The sequence below is a fragment of the Triturus cristatus genome, chromosome 3_1 (assembly GCF_964204655.1).
Source record: "Triturus cristatus chromosome 3_1, aTriCri1.1, whole genome shotgun sequence".
NCBI lineage: Eukaryota > Metazoa > Chordata > Amphibia > Caudata > Salamandridae > Triturus > Triturus cristatus.
The window spans coordinates 325,780,809-325,806,957 of NC_140583.1; the positions used below are offsets into that span (position 1 = coordinate 325,780,809).

General features: G+C 45.3%; 1 protein-coding gene across 1 annotated transcript in view; it reads left to right on the forward strand.

Annotated features, from left to right (window-relative positions):
- The window catches only part of LOC146860196 (sulfotransferase 1 family member D1-like), a 267,089-nt gene that overhangs the window by 136,876 nt on the left and 104,064 nt on the right, over positions 1 to 26,149 (forward strand). The window contains exon 3 of the mRNA XM_085646322.1: positions 1,859 to 1,956. Within this exon, the coding sequence (XP_085502448.1) occupies positions 1,859 to 1,956 (98 nt within the window). The remainder of the gene's footprint in view (positions 1 to 1,858; positions 1,957 to 26,149) is intronic.

Consider the following 26,149-nt stretch of genomic DNA (forward strand, 5'->3'; position numbering starts at 1 on the left):
TCTTGTTGAGTTTCAGCCTGGTCTGGAGGTGTAGGTGATGGAGCCAATAGAGGCCTGTGCTCTACATGACAAGTGGTCTGGCCCATATGAGGTGAAGCAGCACAAGAGAGATGCCACCTACCTGGTGGACTTGCAGACTCCTAGGCACCTCGTGAGGGACGTGCACGTGGAAATCCTCAAACCCCACTTCAAGAGGTCATAGTTGACAATGCTCTTTACTATTGATGATGGAATGGAAGAGGAGAGGGAGACTCTCCCTGATCTCTTGTCTGCCAAGGAGCCGGATGGGTCAATGGAAGGTTTGGTCCTCGCCCCTACACTGATCCTAGACCACTAGAGTGACTGTCGCCAGTTGCTGGGACAGTTTGCCACTCTGTTGCCAATTACCCCAGGAGTCACCGATTTGGTGAACTCATGACATTAAGACTGGGGACCGTCCATCTGTGAAACACAAGGTTTGCAGGTTATCAGACAGAGTGAAGGCACACATCAAGGAGGAGGTGTCCAAGATGTTAGCTTTTGGGGTAACTGAGCCCTCCAGCAGTCCTAAGACCAGCCCATGGGTCTTGGTTCCCAAAGCTGCTGCGCCTGGTGCCACTCCAGCACACTAATTCTGTGTGGACTGACATGGGCTCAATGGCGCCCACCCCATCCCCCAAGCTGCTGAGCACATTGACAGACTGGGAGCTGCCAAGTTCCTCAGTATTTTTTTATTTAATGTCTGAGTACTGGCGGATTGCCTTGATCGAGGGGGCACAGGAGACATCAGCATTCTTAACCCCAGAGGGGCACCACCAGTTCTGGGTTATACCCTTTCGGTTGAAAAACACTCCTGCCACTTTTCAGAGGTTGGTCAACCAGGTCCTGTCTGGGCTGGTGGACTTCAGTGCCGTCTACCAGGATCACATTGCAGTGTTATGCTCCAGTTGGGAGGATCACTTGCACCACCTCTGGGAAGTGTTGAAGGCCCCGCAGAAGGCAGGCCTCATGATCAAGGCCAGTAAGTGCTAGATAGGGCAATAATCTGTGGTGTTCTTAGGGCATCAGGTAAGAAGCCGCCCAGGTGGTGCCCCTACAACCTAAGATTGACATAATTCTGGCATGAGCACCCCCCAACATCCAGACAGAGGTGAGAGCCTTCTTAGGTCTCACTGGGTACTACCGCAGATTCATCAAGAGGTATGGTACCGTTGTTGTCCCCTTGAATGAACTGACTTTGAGGAAGCAGTCACGTCAGGTGACCTGGACTGAGGCATGCCAGACCGCTTTTGACACCCTGATGAAGGCCATGTGTACAGCGCCCATGCTCAAGGCTCCTGACTTCTCCAATAGTTTGCGGTGCAGACTGATGCCTCAGAGCACGGTGTGGGAGTCATGCTTTTACAGCTGAATGAAGAGGACCTACATCCACCTGTAGCTTTCATTGGTAGGAGGCTACTTCCCTGGAACAGAGGTGGAGTACGATTGAAAAGGAAGCTTTTGCTGTGGTCTGGGGGCTGTAGAAGCTAAGACCCTACTTGTTTGGGACTCCCTTCCGGGTTCAGAAAGACCACAGGCCTCTATGGATTATGTCAGTGTCTCCTGAGTATGAAAGGCATCGGTATGCATCAGCTGAGGAGCGGGTTTTTATTAAATTGTTTAAAAAGAATCATAAAAATACGAGGTGAAAATATGCAACATAAATAAAAAAATAAAAAAATCGAAATACTAAAAAGGGACAGTTGTTGAAGCATGCTCTTGTGGTATGGGTGTGTAACTCATATATAATCTCTGAAGGTGATTGCCCAAATGTAAACACTAAGCATTATTCATATTCTTTCTACAGTTGTTTTAATCCTTTCAAATCTCTCAATGGCAGGTACCGAAGTGCTTTCTCAAACACTGCCACCTAGAATTATGCGGACTCATCTGCCTATAACATACCTTCCAAAGTCTTTCTGGGAGAACAAGTGTAAGGTAATATTTTAAGATAGCATTTCTACATAGGGTTCGGGTGTGACCACAAATTTAATCTCCTACCTAAAAATTCAAGATCCCTTGGTATAATCTGCAGTAAACAATTATGCACATTTTTAATTATATTAAATTATAATGAGAGTTTTTTCAGAATAACACTTTTTTTTAGCGTTAATGATTATTGAGTCTCAAAGGGGAACAGATATGTTACTATGATAAAATGTATTTTATAAAGATTCAATCATGAAAAATTAAAGGAACAGAAGAATACATCAGCTAAAAACAATACACCCCATAAATTACTAAATACAATTTCAGGGAGGAGATGCTGGTTAAAGAGCCAACCCTTCAAATTGAAAACCTCAACAAACTAGATTGGGTACAAAGATCTGAAGGGAGAGAGAGCTATACGTACGTAGAATGTTTGCCGTTGCAAATAGCCCGATTCGCAAAATTGGGCTGTTTTCTGCAGCAAAAATTATTTTTCAAATATACAAACATGCAACTGAGGTTCTTCAGAATTTCAGTTGGAGTGTAGAAATCCCTATTTTGTAAGGGGTGTGTTTAAGACATTACTTCCAAATAGCAATTTCAGTGTTATACACCAAGGTTTTGTGACAGAAATGCAGTTGCAAAACCTTGATATTTACCACCAACTCAAAGTTTGTCAAAATGCATTCTCAAATTGGACCCATTCCACTTTGCAAATGTTGGAAATACATTTGTTAAAGGATCGCAGTGGCCCCATGGAGTACTGCCTACTCTTACGAAACTGAAAACAAAATGTTTCTTAATTTATTGTTGAAACGCATCCCGTTTTTCTTCAAGAAAAATAGGCTGCATTTCAACAGAAAAAAACTTTATTCAAAGGCAATCAAAGACATGGTGGTTTGCTGACATCAACATGTCACCATCCCTGCTAGGGCAGCAAATGTATAAAGAACAATTAATGGGCAGAATGCTAAACAATGTCAAACATTCACCCCCAGTGCAGAGATCTGGGCATAAATCCATAGTTTTTTTGCTCAACATGCCATTCCAGTTTAGACCCACCCATATGCAAATCAGTCTTGTCTCTCCTCCCCATGGGAACAGTCCAGCCTGAACTGTCAGGCTAGGTCCTCCCTGGACTGGAAGCAAGCATCCTGGGACCGGTTTTGAGGTATCATCCCTCATCAGCCAGGCTGCCTTGACTCCAGTGGCTTGGAGAGCATGGGACCCACATCTGGGCAAACCCATACCACTTAGGGCAACAAATGCAAAAAGAACAGTTGCTGGACGTAATGCTGAAAAAAGTCAAACATTCACCCCCAGTAGAGAGATATGGGCCTAAATCCACCTATTCTTGATCGCCGTGCTATTCCAGTTGAGACACAGCCATCTGAAAATCAGTCTTGACCCTGCTCCCCATGGGAACAGTCCAACCTGAACTGTCAGGCCTGGACATCCCTGGGCTGAAAACAAGAATCCTTGGACCGGGTTCGGGGTATCACCCCTCATCGTCCAGGCTAGGTTTTGTCGCTCTAAATGGAAAGGGTCCGGAGCTGCTTCCCCCCACCCCTAGTGCCTTGAGACCCTCACCGGTGAGTAGTGCGCTTTACTAACCCTTGATTGATTGATTGATTCATTGAAAGGGCACACCCAGAAGTGGGTCTTGTACTCATTGAGCCACTGCATTCAAGCTAGCCTAGGTGAGGAGGTTTGATACCCTGAAACTGGTCCCAGGATGCTTGTTTCTGGTCCAGGGAGAACTAGGTGTAGTAGTTCAGCCTGGACTGTTCCCATGAGGAACAGGGTCAAGAGACCGATTATCATATGGCTGGGTCCAAACTGGGGTGGGGTGGGGTGGTGAGCTAAAAAAATTAATGGATTAAACCCAGATCTTTTTAACGGGGGCTGAATGTTTCATTGTTCAGCATTCTGTCCATCATTTGTTCTTCTTGCTTTTATCGCACTAAATGGGAAGGGTATGCCCAGATGAGAGTACCTTGCCCGCTGTGCCACTGGATTCACGCTAGCCTGGCTGATGAGGGGTGATACCACAAAACCGGTCCCAGGATGCTTGTTTCTGGTCCAGGAAGAACATGGCTTGGCAGATCGGGCGGACTCTTCACATCAGGAGCAGAGTCAAGACTGATTTGCATAAGCTGGCTCCAAAATGGGGTGGGGTTGTGTGCAAAAAAACAATAGATTCAACCCAGATCTTTGTGAATGGGGGTGAATGTTTAATTGTTCAGCATTTCGTCCATCATGTGTTCTTTTTGCTGTTACCATTCCTGTGAATTGCAGGCATTAATAGGTCACCAACTGCGACCTACCTCATTAATATTCATGAGGTGGATCAATTTGCGACCCACTAGGAATTGCGAGTTTCAAACAAAAAAATGTCATACATAAGGAATAGCAATTTCCAAATAGTGATTCAGATAAAATTACTATGTGGATATCACTATTCATACTCTTTGTAAATCTGGGCCAGTATTCCAAGCCTTAGTTCTGCTACTGAAAAAGTGATAACAGGTTAGGAACTTTGAGAAGAGAGAGCCATGGGCGCACTGCTGATAGCCAGGGTTGTACAATTTAAATAGGTTGCCAAAAAATCAATCTGGGGTGCTCATTAGGTAGCTCTGTTTGTAATCACCTTACTTTTGAAGAACACTCTCTGGCGAAGAGAGAGCCAGTGAAATGCTCAAAACTGTAATTCTCACCTGATACAGATTGAAGAGGCAGGTCATCAACTTACTCATCTACAAGGGGGTCTTAGGGTTTGGCTACATAAACTTCCCAGAGGAGTTTATGACTGTTTTGCAAACTCATGTAGGCCCACTGCATGAGCCTGTTATGCAGCAGTGTGGAAGAGATTTGTCCACTACTCCATCTCCAAGCAACTATACCCCTTCAAAGACAAAAGTTTAAGACATCATCTGTTACCTTTTACACCATCAGAAGGCAGGTCTTGAATATACCTCTATACACCTTCACCTAACAGCTCTGGTGGCGTTAATGCAGAAAAAGGAACAATCCCTTTTCAGGATTTCCATAATTATGGTGTTTGGGGAGTGATTTAATGGGATATTCCCCCCAAGAACACCTCCAGCCTCAGTGTGAAACCATCACATAGTTCTCACAAGGCTTATGGATCTGCACCATTTTAGCGCAAACCCAGGTTTACAAGTGTTTGTCAATATGTGTTTGCATTTAACCTCTTCAGCGCTGCGCGGATTCCCGCGCGGTGCTGAAAGTTCTGAGCGCGGGCGGGGCCATGACGGAACGGTTCCGTCATAAGCACAGCCCAACCGACGTGCATGACGGAACCGTTCCGTCATCGGCGTCGAAGAGGTTAAATACATGGCTGGATACATGAGAACGCAGCTGAGTAGACTGGTGTGAAATATCATGTCAAACCCTGCTCAAAGACCTAAAAGGTTAAGAACAACAGTAGCATCCTTATCGATGGAAGGTCAGATGTCATCCATGGTGGCAAAGAGAGCAGTTTCTGTACTGTGATTAACTTTAAAGACAGATTGAGGGAATAAGCAGAAGGTGGCTATTTTTTCCAAGACTTTGGTTGGGTAAGGAAGAAGGAAGATATGTCTGTAGTTGGACAAAGTAATAGAATCAGAAAAACATTTTATAAGCAACGACAATACCATGACAGGTTTCTATTAAATGAGGTATGCAGCATTCAATAGCAGGATGTTGAAAATGGCAAAGAGTGTGGGACCAACGGGTTCATGACCAAGAGAAAAGATGTAGGAAGGACAGGTGTGAGAAGTTGGCCTGGTACAAGCTGTCCACTAATTAAAGTGGGCACCTTGCACCAGTCCAAACAACCCTTCTGGTAATTTAAGAGGTAAAATATAACCTTAGAAAGCTATCCAAATGGTAGCTGTGGAGAGCAGCCTTTAGGCTTAGTCTTGAAGGAATGTTAAACAGCTTGTTTTACAAGAATGCAACCATATAGCATTGGTTAAATGAAAGGAGAAGCACACAGTAGTTATAAAAATATGTATTAATTAATATAAAACTCTCTAATACAACACAATATTTCCTACACGGAGATAATCACAAAGCAAACAATACTTAAGCCCATAAAGGATAGGAAATAGCACTAATACACAGTGGGCCACAGGGGGGACCAAACCATATACTAAAATAGTGGTATAAGAACCACGACTTGAGTATAGACAGTGTCCAGAGGTTGTAGAATGACTGGGACCCCAAGGAACCACCCAAGGTGAGTAAGTAGGGACCCCACTGAGGACCGGTGCAGTGTGGGACTACAACCCCGTGCTCTGTACAATTCTTTGGGAAAGTCACATGTCGGGTGCTTCAGGTGCATTGATGGAGTTCTTGACTCTGTAGCTACAGGGATCAGGAGTCGTCGAGGACAACCAGGCACCGGATATGAGCTGTCCCATGAAGGATGTCCAGTACTGAGGGGTCGGTGTCTGGCTGGAGCACCAACAAGCCTTGGTAACGGCAACCCACGCAGAAGGTCAAGGAGGGATACGGTTTGGATCAGCAAGGTCCAAGAGACTCACCAGAGCAAGAAGAGTCAGGGCAGGAATGAAGCAACCAGAGAAGCCCAAAAAAAGCAATGGTGACCCTCAAGTGAACCCACAGGTCAGAGGCACAGAAGTCGCAAGAGAACCTCAAGCCATTTCACCAAACAGAAGCCCACAGAGCACCCTGTGCGAGGAGGCCAGAGTTCTTAGTAGGAAATGGTGCCAGAGGTTGGGGCTACTCGGAGCCCAATGCACTTGTTCAGGCAACGCCAACAAGCATATATATTTGCACATGTACGCGGTGCACAGTTGTTTGGGTATTGCAGCTCCAATGAGGGATTCTGACCTCAAACTTTGTGAGAGGGCAGCTCGGACCTCAAGGGATGTAGAAAACTCGGAGCCCAATGCACTTGTTCAGGCAACGCCAACAAGCATATATATTTGCACATGTATGCGGTGCACAGTTGTTTGGGTATTGCAGCTCCAACGAAGGATTCTGACCTCAAACTTGGTGAGAGGGCACCTCGGACCTCAAGGGATGTAGAAACCACCTCCTGTGTTGCTGAAGCTTTTAGAGTCTGTAGGAGCTCAGGGTCAGCCGGCCGGACAGAAGTGTTGCAGTGCCTACGAATGCAGGGGAGTGACACATTCACTCCAAGGGAGATATCTTCTTTGTCCTTGATGCTCCACATGTCCTGCACAGATCCTGTATGGTGCACAGGTGACTGAGAGGGAGACGAAGTTGGGCCCAAACAAAGTCCAACGAAGTCCAGAGTGTCCAAACGGTCGAAGTTTAGTGGTTTCTGGTTCAGAATCTTGTCTACGTCGAATCTAGGGTTCTACAGCCAGGTAAGCCCTTAAGTATCCACGGGAGAGGGGTGGACAGATTCAGGGGACCCTCCCACTGGAGGGTCTAGATAGTGAGGAGGTTACTTCCATTTCCTTTCTCCAGTTTTGCACCAGAGCAGGAGCCAACGCCTCCCAGGACTGGTTTGAATTGGATTATGCACAGGGACACCAAATTGGCCCCTCATGCAGACTTTCGGTCACTGGCAAGCGCACCCATCCACCCCTAATACATTAAATCCTGTCTGGGAGGTGGTCACACCTCCCTGTGACAGGATGCCTATAGTTGTGCCTTCCCCTGCTTGAGCTTGGCTCATCAGCAGGAGGGCAGAAATGTGTCTCTGGTCGGCAGCAACCAATTTTGTGCTTCCCGGAACTAGAAGGCTGGTACTGGGAACATCAGGGACCCAAAAATGCCTGCTTTTGAGGGGTGGAATGATACCTCCCACACTGGTTACCAGTGTGGGGGTATGATTTCACAATGTTTGACACCAAACACAATAGGGTTAGTCTCAGCCGTTTTTGGAGTTGGTCATCACGCGGTCGCATAATACCACTCTATATATCGTAAATGGCTGCCTCACTGACAACCTGGGAGAATGGACTCCATAGGCTGCAGAGGTGTCCTGCTCCTACAATCACACCCTCTCACTTAGAACCAAGCAACCTGTCCTCAGGATTGTAAAATGCATGGTAGAGGGGTGACTTATAGGTTTTAAGTACAGTGACCCTTAGATATAGTAAACCTATATCTTAAGTAAGTGGTGCATGCACCAACTTTCGCAGGCTGCAATTGCAGGCCAGTAAGTTACATTTTGCATGGCCTCTCATGGCTGGCATAATACATGCTTCAGTCCATGGAAGGCCTCTGGTGTACCTATGCCCTGGGTACATGGGTACCATATACTAGGGACTGACAAGGGTACCCCAGTATCCAATCCGGAGTGTACCAAAGTGCATTGCATAACAGTTTAAGGAAGAAGCATATAGACTGGGGTTCTGATTAGCAGGATCCCAGCCAGACTAGTCAAAAACAGTATCCCATTTAGCAAAATGTGGGGGATAACCATAAGAAGCAGATCCTACTTTCCTACACAACCTCCCACCCCCAAACATCAGGAGACGAGACTAATCTTGCCTAGTTGAGTCTTCATTTTCTAAGTGGAAATATCTGGAGAGTCCATCTGCATTGGCATGGTGAATCCCAGGTCTATGTTCCAATGTATAGTCCATGCCCTGTAGGAAATGGTCCACCTCAAAAGTTTGGGGTCTTCATCCTTCATCTGTTATAGCCATAGGGGGTTTTATGGTCTGTCTGAACAATGAAGTGAGTGCCAAACAGGTATGTCCTCAACTTCTTCAGGGCCCAGACCACAGCAAAGGCGTCTCTCTCTATAGCGTTTCTTCCCAGGGGACAACCTTCTGCTAATAAAAGCTACTGGTTGATCTTGACCCTCTGCATTACGTTGTGACAACACAGCCCCCACCCCCAAATCAGATGCATCTGTTTGGACAATAGATTGCTTGGAGTAGTCAGGACTCTGCAGAAAGGGAGCAGTGCACATGGCCTGCTTGAGATCATCAAATGCCTTCTGACAGCTAACTGTCCAATGAACCTTCTTGAGCAATATTTTTGCTGTAACATCATTCAAAGGAGTCACTTTGGACCCATAACCTTTTACAAATCTTCTGCAGTACCCAGTCAGGCCCAAGAAAGATATGACCTGAGTCTGGGTAGTTGGAGCAATCCAGCCCATTATGTTCTGGATTTTGCTCTGTAATGGTTGAACCTGACCTCCACCCACAACGTTATGTAACTTGACATGAAGTTGGTACCTCTGTCAGTTAAGAGCTCCTTAGGTAAACTCAATGTAGAAAAGATTCCCAGGAGGGCCCTGGCCACCACAGGGGCTGTGATGGTTCTAATGGGTATCGCTTCTGGATACCTAGTGGCATGGTCCACCACCACTAGAATATAACTGTGTTCAGATGCTGTTGGAGGGTTCATGGGACCAATTATATCAATCTCAACCCTCTCAAAGGGAACCCCCACCACAGGGGGGCCTTTGTGGTACCAAATGACTTACCACTGGCTGGACAGGTGGTACAGGAGCGACAAAACTCCTTCGTGTCCTCAGACATGTGAGGCCAGTGAAAGTAAGAGACAAGCCTGTCCCAAGTCTTACTTTGGCCTAGGTGTCCTGCTAAAGGAATATCATGTGCCAAGGTGAGTAGGAAGCCCCTAAACTTCAGAGGTATGACCAACTTCTTGGTGGCACCAGGTGCGGGGTCTCTACCCTCTGAGTGAAGTAGTCTGTCATCCCAATTGATCCTGTAGAATCCACTGATGCTCCCAGCAGCCTCAGCAGCAGCTTGCTGTCTAAGAGGTTCAAAAGAGGGGCAGGTTTGCTGCGCCATACTCAAGTCTGCCCTGGAAGGGCGCCCTGTCTTCAATAACTCATCTGAGACAGTTCCTTCACAAGGACTAAGATCATCTCCCTCAAGAGACTGATACTCACCCTGAGTCTGGAGGGAGACACAGCCTTACCCCTCCTGCTCCTTCTCTTGGACGGCCCTTGGTTCATTGTTCCATGATCCAGGGTCTGTTCAGTGCTTGTCAGTTTGGTCTGTGACCTGGTCTTAGCAATCACATCTGCCAAGATGCCCAGCATTCCTGCATGAGTCCTAAGTTCTACTTCAGTCCAGGCTGAAGTCTACAAATCATTGCCCAACAAACATTCTACTGGTAGGTCTGGCTAACCACAACTTTTTTAGAGCCAGTTACCCCTCACCAGCTGAAATTAACACCTGCTAAGGAATGGTCAGTCCTTACATTGTTTGCATTGGTCACTTGGTACATTTCTCCAAGTATGATTTGGTCAGGGGTCTCAAGATCCTCTGTCACCATAGTGACACTTGCACCTGTGTCCCTGTATGCCATGACCTCCTTACCATTTATCAAAGGCTGCTGTCTGTATTTGCCCAGGTTACTGGTTCTGACAAATAGTGTGGAAATCTCCATGCCACTATCACAGACAAGCACAACCTGAGCTGGGGTTCTGACTAGGCCAGAAACCATCTCGGAGCCCATGGTTAACGCTACTAATCCCTTGTTCCCTGTACCACCACTTGTACATGTGCTAGGGGGCGCAGTTGCCTTAGGGACAGTGGTGGTAAGAGGATTTTCATTGGCTTTTGGACAATCAGCATCTTTTGTCCAATGGGTCTTTACCGTACAAAAGTAACACCAAGGTTTCTTTTTGCCTTTACCTTTGTTGGATTGTGACTCCCCCCCAGATGCAGGTTTTTAGTGCCCTGATGAAGACTGTTTTTGATCTTTACCCTTGTCCCCACCCTTATCTGGAGTTTTGGAATCTTGTTTCTTTTGGTCACCACCATTGTTCTGGTTTTTTGGCTTCACCCTGGTACTGACTCACTTATCCTTCTTCTTATCCAATTCTTGGGGAGAAGTCAGATCAGAGTCAACCAGGTATTGATGCAATAACTGATTTTGGCAATTATTAAGGATCTGCTCCCTCATAATCAAATTGTACAGTCCCTTGAAATCATTCACTTTGTTGCCAAGGAACCAGCCTTCTAGAGCCTTAATGACACTATCCAGAAAGTCTACCCAGTGCTGATTCTCTGTCTTCTAGGTGTCCCTGAAATAGGTTTTGTACTGTTCAGTGATTAAGCCAAACCCATCAATGAGAGCACTCTTCAAAACTGAGTAATTGTCAGCATCTTCTTCTCTAACAGTGAGGAGCTTATCTCTACCTTTGTCAGCAAAGGAGAGCCAGAAGATAGATGCCCACTGCTGTTGAGGGACCCTCTGAACTTAACAGGCCCTCTCTAAAGCAGTTATCCATTTGTGGATGTCATCCCCAACATTGTAGGGAGGGACAATCTTGCTCAGGTTCCTGTTATCAAAGGAATGTTCCTTAACTCTAGGGACACTGTTGCTGCCACCATGAGACTCTAGTCCCAACCATTTTCCAGCTCTCTCAACTTCCAGGGACTCCATATCAAGGGCCAACTGCTCTTGCCTGAGCCTAAGCCTAGCTTTCTCAAGCTCAAGACGTTGGTACTCCCTGTCAAAAGAGCGGTCCCTCTTGCTAGATACAGAGGTCCCTACAGACTGTCCTGAGTGATTAGACTCTGCAGAGGGAGATCTAGATCTCCTTGGTAAACTCTGCACTCTTCCAGGAGGAGTAAAGAGAGGGCCTCTATGGCCTCTTCCATCCTCCTCTTGAAGATCTGAGTTATCCAGGTGAGAACCATCAGGTTCTCCCTGGTCAGGGTTAGATTTCAAGTCATAAAAGGTGTCACCTCCCGTCCTCATTCCCTGTCCCACCCACTCTGTCTTGGTCATCTGACCCAGGAGTCTTCCTTAGGTCATCTAACAGTAACATCTCTATCAGACATTCAGTATTGGTACTTCTCCCTGTCTTCAACTTCCTAGAGGCACACAGGGCTTTACATTTTTGGAATTAAAGCTCACTGTATCTAGAAGGCAGAGAGGCACTGGCATCTCCTTTAGTAGACATGCTAAGTGTGGTGAGGTGGTGCACCTATTTAACTTAGTGGAAACTAAACTCTCTGGGGTTGGAGAAAGGGTGTGCTAAACCCTTGACTTACCCAACCCTAATTTCAGTAGAACTTACTTATTTTAAACTAGTATTATATGTACCTAGTACTAGTGTTTTTTCAGTTAATCAATACAAAGATTTATCTGGTAAAACAATGCAGCCTTGAATCCCAACCGCTGCACACCAATGTGAGAAGTTGGCCTGGTATACGCTGACACTAATAAAAGTGGGCACCTTCCACCAGTCCAAACAACCTTTTACGGCTATTTAAGAGGTCAAAGATAACCTTAGAAAGCTATCCAAGAAGTAGCTGTGGAAAGCAGCCTTCAAGCTTAGTCTTGAAGGAATGTTAAGCAGCTTGTTTTACCAGAATGCAACCTTATAGTATTGGTTAAATGAAAGGAGAACCACACAGTAGTTATAAAGATATGTATTTATTAATATAACCCTCTCTTGTATGACACAATATCTCCTACACAGAGATAATCACAAAGCACACAATACTTAAACACCGCAAATATAGTGAATAGCACTAATACACAGTGGGCCTGGGGGGGGGGGGGGGGGGAGACCAAACCATATACTAAAGTAGTCGTATAAGAAACATGACTCGAGTCAAGAAAGTTTTGGGAGGTCGTAGAATCGCTGGGACCCCAAGGAACCACTCAAGGAAAGTAAGTAGGAACCCCATGGAGTATGAGTGCAGTGTGGGAACACAACTGGTGCTCCATACAATACTTTGAGAAAGTCACGGTTGAAGTTTTAGAGTTTAATGACCCTTCCCAGTGGACTTGTGGATACTGAAGTAACCGAGTCACCTATCCCAGGGAAGCCGGGTGACTGGGTCTGAAGTGGCGTCGGAAACCCCAGTTGAACCCAATGGAGGACTTTAAAGAAGAGCCACTGCTGGAAGGAAAAAAAGTGTCCATTGGAATCCAAAGGTGGATTCTTGTCGAAGAGTACCTGAAACCAGAGGGGACAGAGTCTGGGTCACTCAGGAGTGACCAGTTGCTCAGTAGACGAATGCCCACCGACATTGGGTGCTTCAGGTGCGTTGATGGAGTTCTTGACTCTGCAGCTACATGGACCAGGAGATATTGAGGATAACCAGGAGCTGGATATGAGCTGTCCCACAAAGGTTGTCGAGTACTGAGGGGTTGGTGTCCGGCTGGAGCACCAAGAAGCCTTGGCAACGGCAACCCACGCAGAAGGTCAAGAAGGGATACGGTTCAGACCAGCAAGGTCCAGGAGACTCACCACAGCAAGGGGAGTCAGGGACGGTCTGGAGCAACCATAGGAGCCTAAGAGAAGCAAAGCTGACCCTAAAGTGGACCAACAGGCCAAAGGCACAGGAGTTGCGAGAGGGTCTCGAGCGATTTCACCAAAAAGCCGCCCACAGAGCACTTGGCGCGAGGAGGCTGGAGTTCTTCGTAGGAAATGGTGCCAGAGGTTGGGGCTACCCGAAGCCAATGAACTTGTTTGGGAAACCCCAACAAGCAAATGCATTTGCAAATGTACGTGGTGCACAGGGGTTCGGGTATTGCAGCCCCCACGAGGGATTCTGACCTCAAACTTGGTGAGAATGCAGCTCGGACCTCAAGGGATCTAGGAACCCACCTCCTGTGTTGCTGAAGCCTTCGGAGTCAGTAGGAGCTCAGGATCATCAGGTCAGACAGAAGTTTTGCAGTGCCTGTGAATGCAGGGGATGGCCCCTTCACTCCAAGGTGGATATCTATAGTTGCCCTTGATGCTCCACAGGTGCTGTATGGATTGTGTATGGTACACTGGCACAGATGATGCTTCAGACTTAGAGGGAGATGAAGTTGGGCCCAAACAAAGTCCAGCGAAGTCCAGAGTGTCCAGATGGTAGACGTTTAGTGGTTTCTAGTTCAGAATCTTGTCCATGTCGAATCTAGGGTCCTACAGCCAGGTAAGCCCTTAAGTACCTAACGGTAGGAGGTTGGACAGATTAAGGGGACTCTCCCATGGGAGGGTCTGGACACTAGGGGGGTTACTCCCATGTCCTTTGTCCAGTTTTGCACCAGAGCAGGAGACAACTGCTCCTAGGATTTGTTTGAACTGGACTATGCACAAGGACACCAAATGTGTCCCTCATGCCGACTTTCAGTCACTGGCAAGCGCACCTACCCAGCCCTAATACATTAAATCCCATGTAGGGGTAAGATTCAACAATGTTTGACACCAAACACGATAAGATTAGTTATAGCCATGTTAGAGTTGCTCATCACGTGGTCGCATAATGCCACTCTCTATGTCGTAAATGGCTGCCTCATTGACAAACCGGGAGAATGGACTCCGTAGGCTGCAGGGGTGTCCTAGTCATTCAGTGGCCCCCTTTAATTTAGAACAAAGCACCCTGCCTTCAGGATTATAAAGGCCTGCTAGAGGGGTGACTTATAGGTTTTAAGTGCAGTGACCCTTAGATATAGTAAACCTATATCTTAAGTAAGTGGTGTATTCACCAACTTACACAGGCTGCAATGGCAGGCCTGTAGGTTCTATTTTCCTTGGCCTCTAATGTTTTTCTAATAGCTTTTGCGCCGTTTGACACATCTTCACAATTTACAAAACTAGTTTGCCATTCACTTCAGCTGCTGTCTCCAAAGTTTTGGGATGATTCGATAAGTGGTGTCTAAGAAAAATGGGGTACCCAAAACACTTTTTCCCCATGGAATTTCCCATAGGGATTTTGAACACAACTACAGCGCAAACCGCTGAATGGAATTACACCAAACTTGGCAGAAAGGTAGCTCTTGGTTCATGAAGAGTCCTCTTTGTAATTTGGTGTAAGTTAATTAAGTAGTTTTGGAGTTATTAAAGAATTTATTTATAGATATATAGGGATGCAAATCCTCAGTGGATCCAACAGATCTCTCTGATTTGTCGACAACACTTCAACCAGGAAGTGTTGGCAAACATCTTGGGACTTGGACTTAACAGAACAGAAAAAATACATAAATGGGGTCAGGGTAAGAATATCCTGACACCCCAGGCCTAGTGGCCTTGGGCCCAAAAAGTTTTAGTTTTTTTATTTGACCACAAATTTGCATAACATCCGTGAATCCACTGTAAAATAAAAATCAAATAAAAAGCTCAAGCTCCTGTGCGTGTTTTCTGTAATCCCACTGGGTGGGTAAGGTCCAAGGGAGTAGATGTATTAATATAATTGGGGAGGGGCGCATTTGGCCTCCCTCCTCATGCCAATTTCAGCCCCAGGGATCCCCTCCCCCTGTGCCTGGCACCTAGGCTGGGTGCCCTGGTCCTTCCCTGGGCACCCATGGGACTGTGGGGGGAGCCTAAACGCCACCACAGTCCCTGCTGACTAACATCCTCCTGCAGAAGCCGGCATTGCTTTGAGATCCAGGAAGCTGCTGACATGAAGCTCCCTGGATCCCAAAGCAAGTGTCTGTTTCCCTGCTCACTTTACAGTAGGCATGGAAACAGACGCTGCTCTGCTTTCAGCAAGCGAGAGCTTTTTTGCATAGAGTTTGCTATTGCAAACGTGAGCAGTGGTCCTGCCCAGCCATAGCAAACTGCAATGGCACCCCGGGGTATTGCTGGAGCTGGCTCAGGGGTGTGGCGTTCCCCAGGGCTATCTAAGGCTCGACGAGGGGGGCCTCGCACCCCCCTCCACTGTTAGTCTCAGGTAGGTGGTGGTTACCAGGGCCAGAGGTCCGCAACAGGCATGGCCAAAGTTGTTGGCAAAACAAAAAATACTTTTCCTATGGAAACTTTGGTCCTAACTATAACTACCTAGGTAAACAAGCATTGGCAATGCCAATCGGTCTCGCCATTAGGATGTTATATGTATTTAGCTATGCAGCATATTAGCGTGGGTGATGAATCACTTTTGCACTAGAAGTCAGGGTAATTGCTTATCAATAAAGAAGGCGCTTTTTGAGGCAGCAGAACCCCTCCGCAGACATTAGCTAAAATGCTGAGTGTCACGCTCTCCCTCCGCTAATGTGCTGCATAGCTAAATACATATAAATACACATAAGATCCCAATAGCGAGACTGATTGGTATTGTTCAAGGGTGACCCCTGAGTATCTACATCTCCTACGTATCCTCTAAGAAGGCAAGGGGTGTAAGGACACTGTCAAACGTAATAGCCAAACCCCCTTTTTAATCCGATGAAGCACTACAGTGTGTTCCATTGTCAATGTCAGCCAAATGGCACTGCTACAGGGATGCAGTTTTACTGTCCTGGTCTGTGAAAACCCTAGCAAGAGACTTTGTTTTGTTTTAAGTTGTGATGACTCACTTAACGCAAAGGGCATAATTAAGAGTTCACTGGTAAGGGAAATGCACTAGTTTCTGGAGGAGAATTTACTAGGCACGTTTCTTCTATACTTTCCCTGTCCCTCCATTACCGCCCAGTGCATGCGACCAAGATCAAACATGCAGAATCAGTCATACGTTGACACCTGCAGAAGTGCACAAAGAATTTGAATTTTGTATTTTCTTACATTTTCATCATCCAGTTGTATATCGTACTTCTCTTAGAGAATGAAATAATCTCATAAAAACAATTGTTCCAGACTCGTAGCACGCCATAGACATCTCTTCTGTTCACTTCAAAACATCGTCAGCAGACCATAAAAGGACATAAACAAACCTCCAATGACGTGGCAAGTGTACACTTCTAAGATACACTAATAAGCCATAAGACAATGTGAAATTAGAGCACGTGAGTGAAATTGTGCTAAAATATCATATGGAAAAAATAAACATTGTAAAAGAAGCTATATTGTAAAAGGCTGAATTAAGGTGTGTCCTCTTGTTTACCATTGTTACAACAAGCATTGGCAAAACTAATAGGGCTGGCCCTTGTATAGTGCACACAAAAGCACAACATGCACGCGCGCACACACACACACACACACACACACACAATATACCCTTAACACGCATTCAGGCACAAATGTACACTAGTACTTATACAGTCAAATATTAGCACATATTGACATACAAGCACCAACGGTAATACAAATAACACCTAAGTAGTCAAGAACACAGAGCAGATGCACATAGAGTCAAATATAGACAATGCACATGTATGCAAACGTACTGTCACAGATACATGCCTAAAGCTAGACATGCACACACAGGGGCATGGATAATGCGTGGCTGCGGGGTGAGATACTTGAAGTCAGTGACAGACCTCTGGATGGCTGTTTAAGCACATTCTAGAGCTGGGAAAAGCAATGTGTTCTTGTATGCGAAACATCCGGGGGAAGTCATTTGGGTCAGAGTGATGGTCTGAGTGTCATGGGAGTGAATATGATGGTGTCATGGTAAAGGTGTGAGTCTGATACTGTGATGCTGCATGATGTAGTGAGTCACTTGTGGTGAATCCGAAGCAGTAAGTGGAATGTAGTCAGTGTGGCCTGCCTGTGTATGATGTGTATTGTCTAACGATGCCTTTTGTAATGTTTGGGCACACGGAAGAAGAGTGAGATAATAGTTTCAACAAAAGGAGAGAATGTGGCCTAACGGCTTGAGTGATCGACCTGGGAGCTGAGGGACCGGGTTCCAGCCTCAGCAGGGATGCTGGACATTTTGTGATTCTGGGCAAAGCACTTAATTTCCCTGTGCCTAACAACAATGAATGAGTCTGCCTGTAACGTAACTGGTGCTCATAGATATTATCTGGAACGGAATCCCTTAAATGTGCCCCACATCAAAAATAAAACCGCTCATCCACTCTCGGTTATGTTCTTTGCATCCTGGTATCGGCAGTGTTTCTCTTATTTTATAAACAGGATTACTACTACACATCCCAGGTCACGCAGGTACAAAACTGGGCGATCTTCTCGCACCCGGCATTGGACAATTCAAAAACTAGGCTAGGAAATGGAGCATCTGAAAGTTGGCTAAATTGGATAGCAAGGTTTCATGACAATGGTGTAGAAAAAAAGAACCGCATCGCATTTCTTGCACAATAACGCTGTGTGTTGTGTAATTTGAGTTATGAACAAGTAGCTATTAAAGTTGGCCGGGTCCTGACGGTGCTCAGCACCTGCAGTTCTAAAAAGCAGGTGCCGAGACGGGTCCTATGTACGGCTGTTCATTTTTGCCCTCAGGGTGAATAAAAAATCCTAACTTTGCAGCAGTACCACTTTTCACTGCCTTTGATGTAACTTCGAAGAGACTCACTGTAGTCTCATTTCAGAACTGAAATATTTTCAATATTAAATACAAAAAAACAATCGTTTTTGCTTATTTGTCTTACGCAACTAACAACCACTGACAAAGTCAATAGTCCTAGCTTGTAGGTGTAATGTTACTTGCCATATTATGTATCGGGATGCAATGACAGAAACAGCAAATACCAGTAGGGAGACACACTATGTTAAAGACAGGCTTTTAGCTAAGGTTTTTTTTAAGCTATGCCCTTAATTACATAGGTCAGGCCCCTTTGAGAGATGCCCGCACATAGTTTTTTCACCCCACACCAATTATTAATATACGCCAATATATGTACATATAAACCATGTGCACCAGAATGAAGTGGCATACTATTGTTTTACTTTTATGATCGCTCTTGGTTAGCTAGTTACTTCAAAAACTGGCAACGCTGCTCAGTGGCTGCTCCGATGACAGCCCTGAAATGGAACAGAATGTGCAGGCCTATGCCTTGCCCTTCTCACTCGGTGTGGCATTCAGTCTCGTGTGAGCGAATGTTCAATCCAGCCTCTGCATTTTTGCGTTTTACTCGCAACGGAGAGACTTGGCATTTCTGGTACATCCAAAGATCTGACAAACTTTAATGACTCCCAAGACCCACAACACTTTCACAAAATCCTACCACCCACACCCCCACTCCTCAAACTGTGCAGTCTATAAACCTCCATACTGCAGCTTCCCGGTGCCTGACACTAGAAACGTGTCTCTTGCTGAAGAGTCAGAAGATCCACAGTGACCGCCAACCCCGGCTCACGCCAAGGAAAGGGCAAGCAAACCACCCTCTAGTCATCGCGCGCGCCTGCCATGTTAAAAGTAACCGCGGTAAAAATAATTACAGCGAAAAATAGCATTTACATAAATTCCTGAAAGCGGTGAAGTGAGGAAGCCCGGCTGTAGGCCGAAAGCGTGCAGCCATTACTCTGCAGACTCCAGAAGCTCACTCTCATCTGCTGGCTGGCTTGAAAAAAAAGTAAACACAACACCAATTCCCAGTATAGCCCACTCACTCGAACCCAGTCCTTGCTCACGGGGCTGAAGCGCCGACTGAAGCTATCCGCCACCAGCACGACTTGCAGGGGCGGCTCCTCTTCCTGTTGAGCTCCAGCCAACCCCAGGTACTTGTGCTGTTCCCTCTCTGACTTTGTACAGTGGCCGCCATGTGTAGCTGAAGACGTAGGCCATGCGCGATGACGTCAAATAGGATCTGCTATTAGTGACAGGGTGCCGTGGACAGGGAAAAGAGACTACAGCATACAGACATGAAAACAAAAACGTCTGTAGTGCGCATGTGTTGTGCATGTTTTGGTCAGGCAAAATGTCTCGGGACATCAAAAAACAGTGCGATCACCCAGCCAATCCAATAACAAACAAGCATTTCTTAATGCAATAGGGCTCGTATTTACGCGAGACCTATTGCATTGGAAACGGAAGCGTGGGGGTCCAGGAAGGCACGAACGGGAGTGGTGGGGGTTGAGGGGGGCAGCCAAAAAGTCACAGACTGTGGGAGGGGGCAGGGGGCGACATAGGGCCAAAAATAGTTTTGGAGTAAAGGGGTCAATAGCCAGGGAAGGATATAAATAACAACATGGCCGTCAGGAGGAGGGACTACCAAGTCGAAAACGAATCAAAATGCAGCATTTTTGCTTGAAGCCAATAAAAAATATGGCTGGGAAGTGGGCGGCGCTTTCCCTCACTGTAGTGTATACTGCATGCATCGCAAAGCGAGCAGCGCAAGCGCTGCAGCGCTAGGCGAGACCTAAAAAAGATATAAATATATATATATTCACTGAAAAAACCATAAGTTTCAGGGGCGTTATAGTTAGCTGGAATTTTCACTCTCAAATGACATCACTGATGACATCACTGATGACATCATCCAGTGAATGTGTGTTTTTCTGAAAATTACATATGTTTTATATATGTTTATCTCAAGGTCGATGGAAGAATAAATGGGTATATAAGTGTCTAAATGGATGATTTGTTTTTGAAAAATCGATTGTATAACTGCCTGATTAAGTGTATCTTAGTGAATACATTGCTTAGTAAGTAATGTTTAAATATGTAAATATCTGTATCAGTCTCTCACTTTGTGTATAAGTTGCTGCATGGGTTGGTGAGTAGCTACATGAGTGTCTATATAGGTTATTAGTTGGTTTTTTGAGTATCAGTATGAGTGTCTGAGTGTCTGTATGGTTCGGTGGGGGGTATTACGTAGTGCATAGGTGCATGAATGAGTGACTCACTGTTTGTGTTGAAGACAGCATGTGTGCAGGACTGTATGGGCGGATGAGTGTGTGCATGGGTGTGTTAGTGAGTGAATGACTGTCTCAATAGTGTCTTTATGAGTAACTACATAGGTTTTAAACTAGTATATGTGACTATTGGTGTATATAAGTGAGTATATGTGAGAGTGAGAGATTGAAAGAGTTCCTATATGAATAAGTATGTGTTTCTATAAGTGATTGTTTAAAAGACTAAGTATGTGTAAGTTTCTGTAGAAGTAAGTGTGGTGGTGTGTGTATAACTGTATGTGCAAGTAAATGGATGTTTGATTCTTTATTAGCATGAGTGACTATGTGTGTGAGTAACTCTATGGATGAGTGGCGTTGTGTAACAGGATGCATAGGTGTATGAGTACATATGATGAGTGAGTACATGTATGAGTGACTGTATAGGACTGCTGGTGAATGAGTGGATGTGTATGTGGATCTTAGAATTACTGAATAGGTTGTTGTAACTGATATTGGTATGTCCATTGTTTTGAAAATTTTAGTTTCTATTTTTGAATGTGTGTATCAAAGGTTATATTAGGGGGAGAGGAGGTCTGCCACTCTATCAGCAAGGATGATGTCATCAGTGATGTCATTTGAGATGTCATCAGTGATGTCATGAGTGATGTCACTGACCATGTCATGAGTGATGTAATATGTGACGTCATCAGCAGTGCATTGTGGGCGCGCGAGTTATAGTTAGCTGAACTAACTATAACGGGGGAATTTCAATGGTTTTGTATGAGTGAAAAGTCCAGCTAACTGTAACGCCCCTGAAACCTATGGTTTTTTCAGTGAATTTCTAAGGTTTTTTAAATGCTAATTCCTAACTATAACGTGCCTGAAACCTATGGTTTTTTCAGTGAATTTCAAAGGTTTTTTAAATGCTAATTTCTAACTATGCCTACAGAGATAGGACATGTGAAGAAAGAAGAAAAAACGCACAGAAAGAAAAAAAAGAAATGCAGAAAGAAGCAACAGAAGTCCTCAAAGACGAAGAAAAGTGCAGGAAGAAGGATAACGTGCAGAAAGAACAAACAGAAGAGCAGAAAGAAGCCTTGTTGCAAAATCATCCTGTACCCTCAACTTTTTCAGACGGATACTGGTGGTAACTGAGTCTGACTAACCAGTCCTAGAGCCAGTGCTATGTTAAAAGACACTCAGAATACAGTGAAAACACCTACATACACTAGGGAACACTATGCGTTGGGGTCCCCCTGTGATCAGCATGACCTCCTCTGTAAGTCCCTAGTATATAATAGGGCAGGGGATTAAAACTAGGGGTGGGCGGAATTTGCGTAATCTCGTTACGCAAATCTCCGCAAAACGGTAAAAAATCTCCGCGAACACGCAGAAATTCCGCGAACACGCGGAATTGCTTGTTCGCGATGCTTTTTTCCTGTTCACAATCGCTGTTTGCGTGCTCGGGGAGAAATATCTTGCGAACACGCATTTTGAGAACGCGAACAAGCAAAAATTTCGCGAAGTCGCGGAAAGCGGAATTTTGGGCAATTTCGCGTTCTCCGCAGAACGCGAAATTACCCAAATTCCTCAAATTCCGCGAACGGAACGGAATTTATCGCTCAGGCCTAATTAAAACTACCCCCTGCCCTATTATATAGGGCAGGGGGTAGTTTTAAGTTGGGAGAAAAAGTCCCCTTGAATCCTGAGGGTCCCTAGGGTCCAACTAGCCCACTAGGTACCTCCAGTAAGCGCCACAGAGCTGCGCAGCAGAGAGGTGTAAAAAGTGGCACGGCCTGGACCACCTCTCTGCAACGCAGCTCAGTGGCGCTTACTGGAAGCACCTGGTGGGCTAGTTAGCCCCCAGGGGCCCTCAGGATTGAAGGGGAATTATTTCCCCAACTTAAAATGCGCCATAGGGCGTGTTTGCACACGTCACCTCAGGCCCCGTCCTCTCCCTTCCCCACTGTGTAAACACGCCCTGTGGCCGTTTTTTAAGTTGGGAGATAAAGTCCCCTTGAATCCTGAGGATCCCTAGTGGCAAAATAGCCCACTAGGTACGTCCAGTAAGCGCCATTGCAGAGAGGTGTAAAAAGAGCACAGCCTGCACCACCTCTCTGCAACGCAGAGCAGTGGCGCTTACTGGAAGCACCTGGTGGGCTAGTTGGCCCCCAGGGTCCCTCAGGATTGAAAGGGAATTATTTCCCCAACTTAAAATGCACCACAGGGCGTGTTTGCACACGTCACCTCAAGCCCTGTCCCCTCCCTTCACCACTGTGTAAACGCGCCCTGTGGCCGTTCTAAGTTGAAAGATTAAGTCCCCTTGAATCCTAAGGGTCCCTAGGGTCAAACTAGCCCACTAGGTACCTCCAGTAAGCGCCACAGAGCTGCGTTGCATAGAGGTGTAAAAAGGGCCTGCACCCTAACTTTTTTTGTTGAAAGAAATAAATGTGGCCCTCCCAAGGCCTTAATCGGCCCTGGGGACCCCAACCCCCGGGTCATGGCCTCTTTTTTTTTTTTTTAGGAGGGGGCTGCCTTGCCCCCCTCCTCAGGCCACTTATGGCCCCGGAGACCCCATCCCCCGGGGCCGGCCTTTGTTTTTTAATATTTAAAAAAAAATTATATTAATAGAAACACCTAGGACATGCTGGACAAACCGCATGTACCTATCACCATGACGATTTGCGTGATATTCATTAAAAGGTGACTATGCATAGAATGAATCCACATGGAATGTATTTACACCGCTAGTGAAGCTCTGACGAGTCTGACGCCCTACCGTGCCTAATCCCGGTGCCCCCACCGGTGGGTACTCTCCAAGTAGACACCCCTGGCGTTTATTTATGCAAACATGGGTAGCTATTGACGGGCACATTTAATATACACGCACACCAAGCCATTCAAAGGGGATTTGACAAAAATTCTACCAAACTATGCAGGAAAGCCCCCTCACAGTTCATAAAACACACATCCACCGCCGGATGTGTAATACTTTTTATTTTACTCTCTGGAAAGGAGATGAACCTCACTTGAGAGTCACAGCGTGCTCCTGGCTGAGCCCAATGCTGTGTTACACCCACCAGTGCCCGCCGAGTGCCTCACACCTCTGTATTGTATTTCACCAGCTAGTGCATATGCTATGACACTCTCTAGCCCATGTGCACTGTAACACCACCCCGTGAATATGTCATGCCACACTTGCCTTCACACGGGTTATATTGCCCCATCTAACGTGTCTTCCTCGATGCCTATATTATAACGCACAGTGCTATGCCATACATATTACAATCTGGGATCCATATCTTTGTCACAGTGCATATGCAACGTTACACTCCCCAGCACATATTTTATATTACAACTTTAGAGAGTAGTTAGGTTACACAACACTGCCCTGTGCATATTGCACTCCAAGGCGCATATCGCATAGCACACGCTAGTGCCTGTGCTATCTCGCGCTCTCCAATGAATCTGTCATTGCGCACAATGTATTGCATATTATATTTCACGCCCGGTTCATCTTATATCACACTTTTTGGTGCATAGTTTATACCATATACTATATCTAGTTTTCATTTTCAATCGTGCTCCCAGGATTATGTTCTATATAACACTGCGTCCACCTACCGTTTTCACGGGCATTACATTTTGCGATGGGGGTGGAGGGTCAGGGGGTGTTTCTGCCAAGTGAGCCCGGAGTCACAGTCACAAACGTCCTATTCTTCCTGAAGAAAAGTGAGATTATGCTGCATACTTGTTCATATTTTAAGTAGTTCGCACAGACACACATTTTAAAAACAATAAAGTTCCTAATACCCACCTTCTCTTTTAGTTAACTTGCTGTCCCATCCACCTCCTCCCTATCCTCTGTTGTCTGAATCCACGGACTAGCCTCCTCCCTTGCGAACATTTTGAACTTGGTAAGAGGGAGATTTTGGAAAAAAACTGGGGTATTGATTTTCCCCTTTGAGTTACATTGAAAAAGAGGAGATTGTAGACAGGAGACAGATCAAATAAAGACCATTTGAGCTTAAAAACATTGGGCCTTTCCTGGCTAAAACGGGTCTGTTGGCATGTATGGTTGTACTACCACTGCCTCTTCCTTCTACCCACAATGGTCTATTATATTGCCACAGCCTCTCTTGCCAGTCCCGTATTGTTGGTTTGTTGCCCCTGCCCCCCTTTCCACTGCCCTCCATAGTCTGTTGTGCTGCCACTGCCCTTCCTGCCTGCCCAGTGTGGTCAAATTGTTGCCTCTGCACTCTCCTACCTGCCTTCAATTTTCAGAGTCCGTGCCCCTGGCCTCTGCCTCTCAACAGTATCCCAATGTACAACTAGATTGCTAACTTTCTATATTTATTACAAAAGTGTGGAATGCCTGATGTCATCTTGATGTAATCAAAACTGTAATACCTAGAGTATTTCCTTTAGAAATTACATATATGAGAGGGTCTTATTTGCATCAAAATTATGGTTAGTGCTCTAAAAAACTAAAATGAGGACATATTTTCTGAGTTTTCAAATAGCGACAAAGAACTTTTAAATTATTTGTAATCTTTATGTTTTTTTATCCAGTTGACCACTTGATTAAATGTTGCACCTAGGGGAGAGGATGTGGTGTTACTTCCAGAGCTGCAGACTTTGCAACTGGGGAACCAGGTTGGAGTTTCTGCTTCAGCTCAACATTCTGTGATTCTGGTCAAATCATTTAATCTCCCCATGTCTACAACCAAAATGAATTTGATCTTGTGTGATGTAACCAATGCTCATGTAAAGCACTCCAATACCTGACAAGTCTGCACTACATAGAACTGCAAATACACAAAAAATAAGTGTTTTGCACACTTCTGTCATTGGGCTACATGTGGGCTACATCTGGGTGATATTTGTGCTGCATTTGGGCTCTTTTGTCTCTGGTGGCCATCTTGGGAGATTTATTTGTTATGAAGTTTCCTAATTTCCTCATTTACTGGAGTCTCCTCAGTAGGAAATGCTTTCAGTTTTTTACTTTGATTCCAACAAGAAGGTATTCAGATATGCCACACATTTGCCATCAATTCTGAATGTTAGCACTCTAGTTGCTCATTAGATCACTGTAGTAAAGCTACTGCTCACCATGGAAGTCTGCTGCTGGTATTAAAAGTGCATGTTTCAGTCTGTATATCAGAATTTTTTTAATGAAATAGAAGAGGGTTTGAGAAGTCACTCAAAATGTACCCTAGTTTTTCTTTCTGCAGCACCAATCATAATTTCTATGGCAAAATGAAGCCCCTCATTTTGTTCCTTTGTAAATTAAATGTTTTAAGTGTTACCACTTTATTCCAATCAAATGGCTTCAGGTGTGCCATACTTTTGTCATAAGTAAGACTGTTAGTGCTCTAGTTGTTCGTTAGAACATTCTGGGACATTCTGTCATTGGGCTATACTTGGGCTACATCTGGGTGATATTTGGGCTACATTTGGGCTCTTTTGTCTCTGGTGGCCATTTTGGGAGACTTATTTGTTATGATGTTTCCTAATTTCCTCATTTACTACAGTCTCCTCAGTAGGAAATACTTTCAGTATTTTACTTTGATTCCATCAAGAAGGCATTCAGATGTGTCACATATTTGCCATAAATTCGGAATGTTAGCACTCTAGCTGCTTATTAGATCGCTGTAGTAAAGCTACTGCTCACCAGGGAAGTCTGCTGCTGATATTGAAAGTGCATGTTTCAGTCTGCATGTCAGAATTGTTTAATGAAATAGAAGAGGATTTGAGAAGTCACTCAAAATGTGCCCTAATTTTTCTTTCTGCAGTACTAATCATACT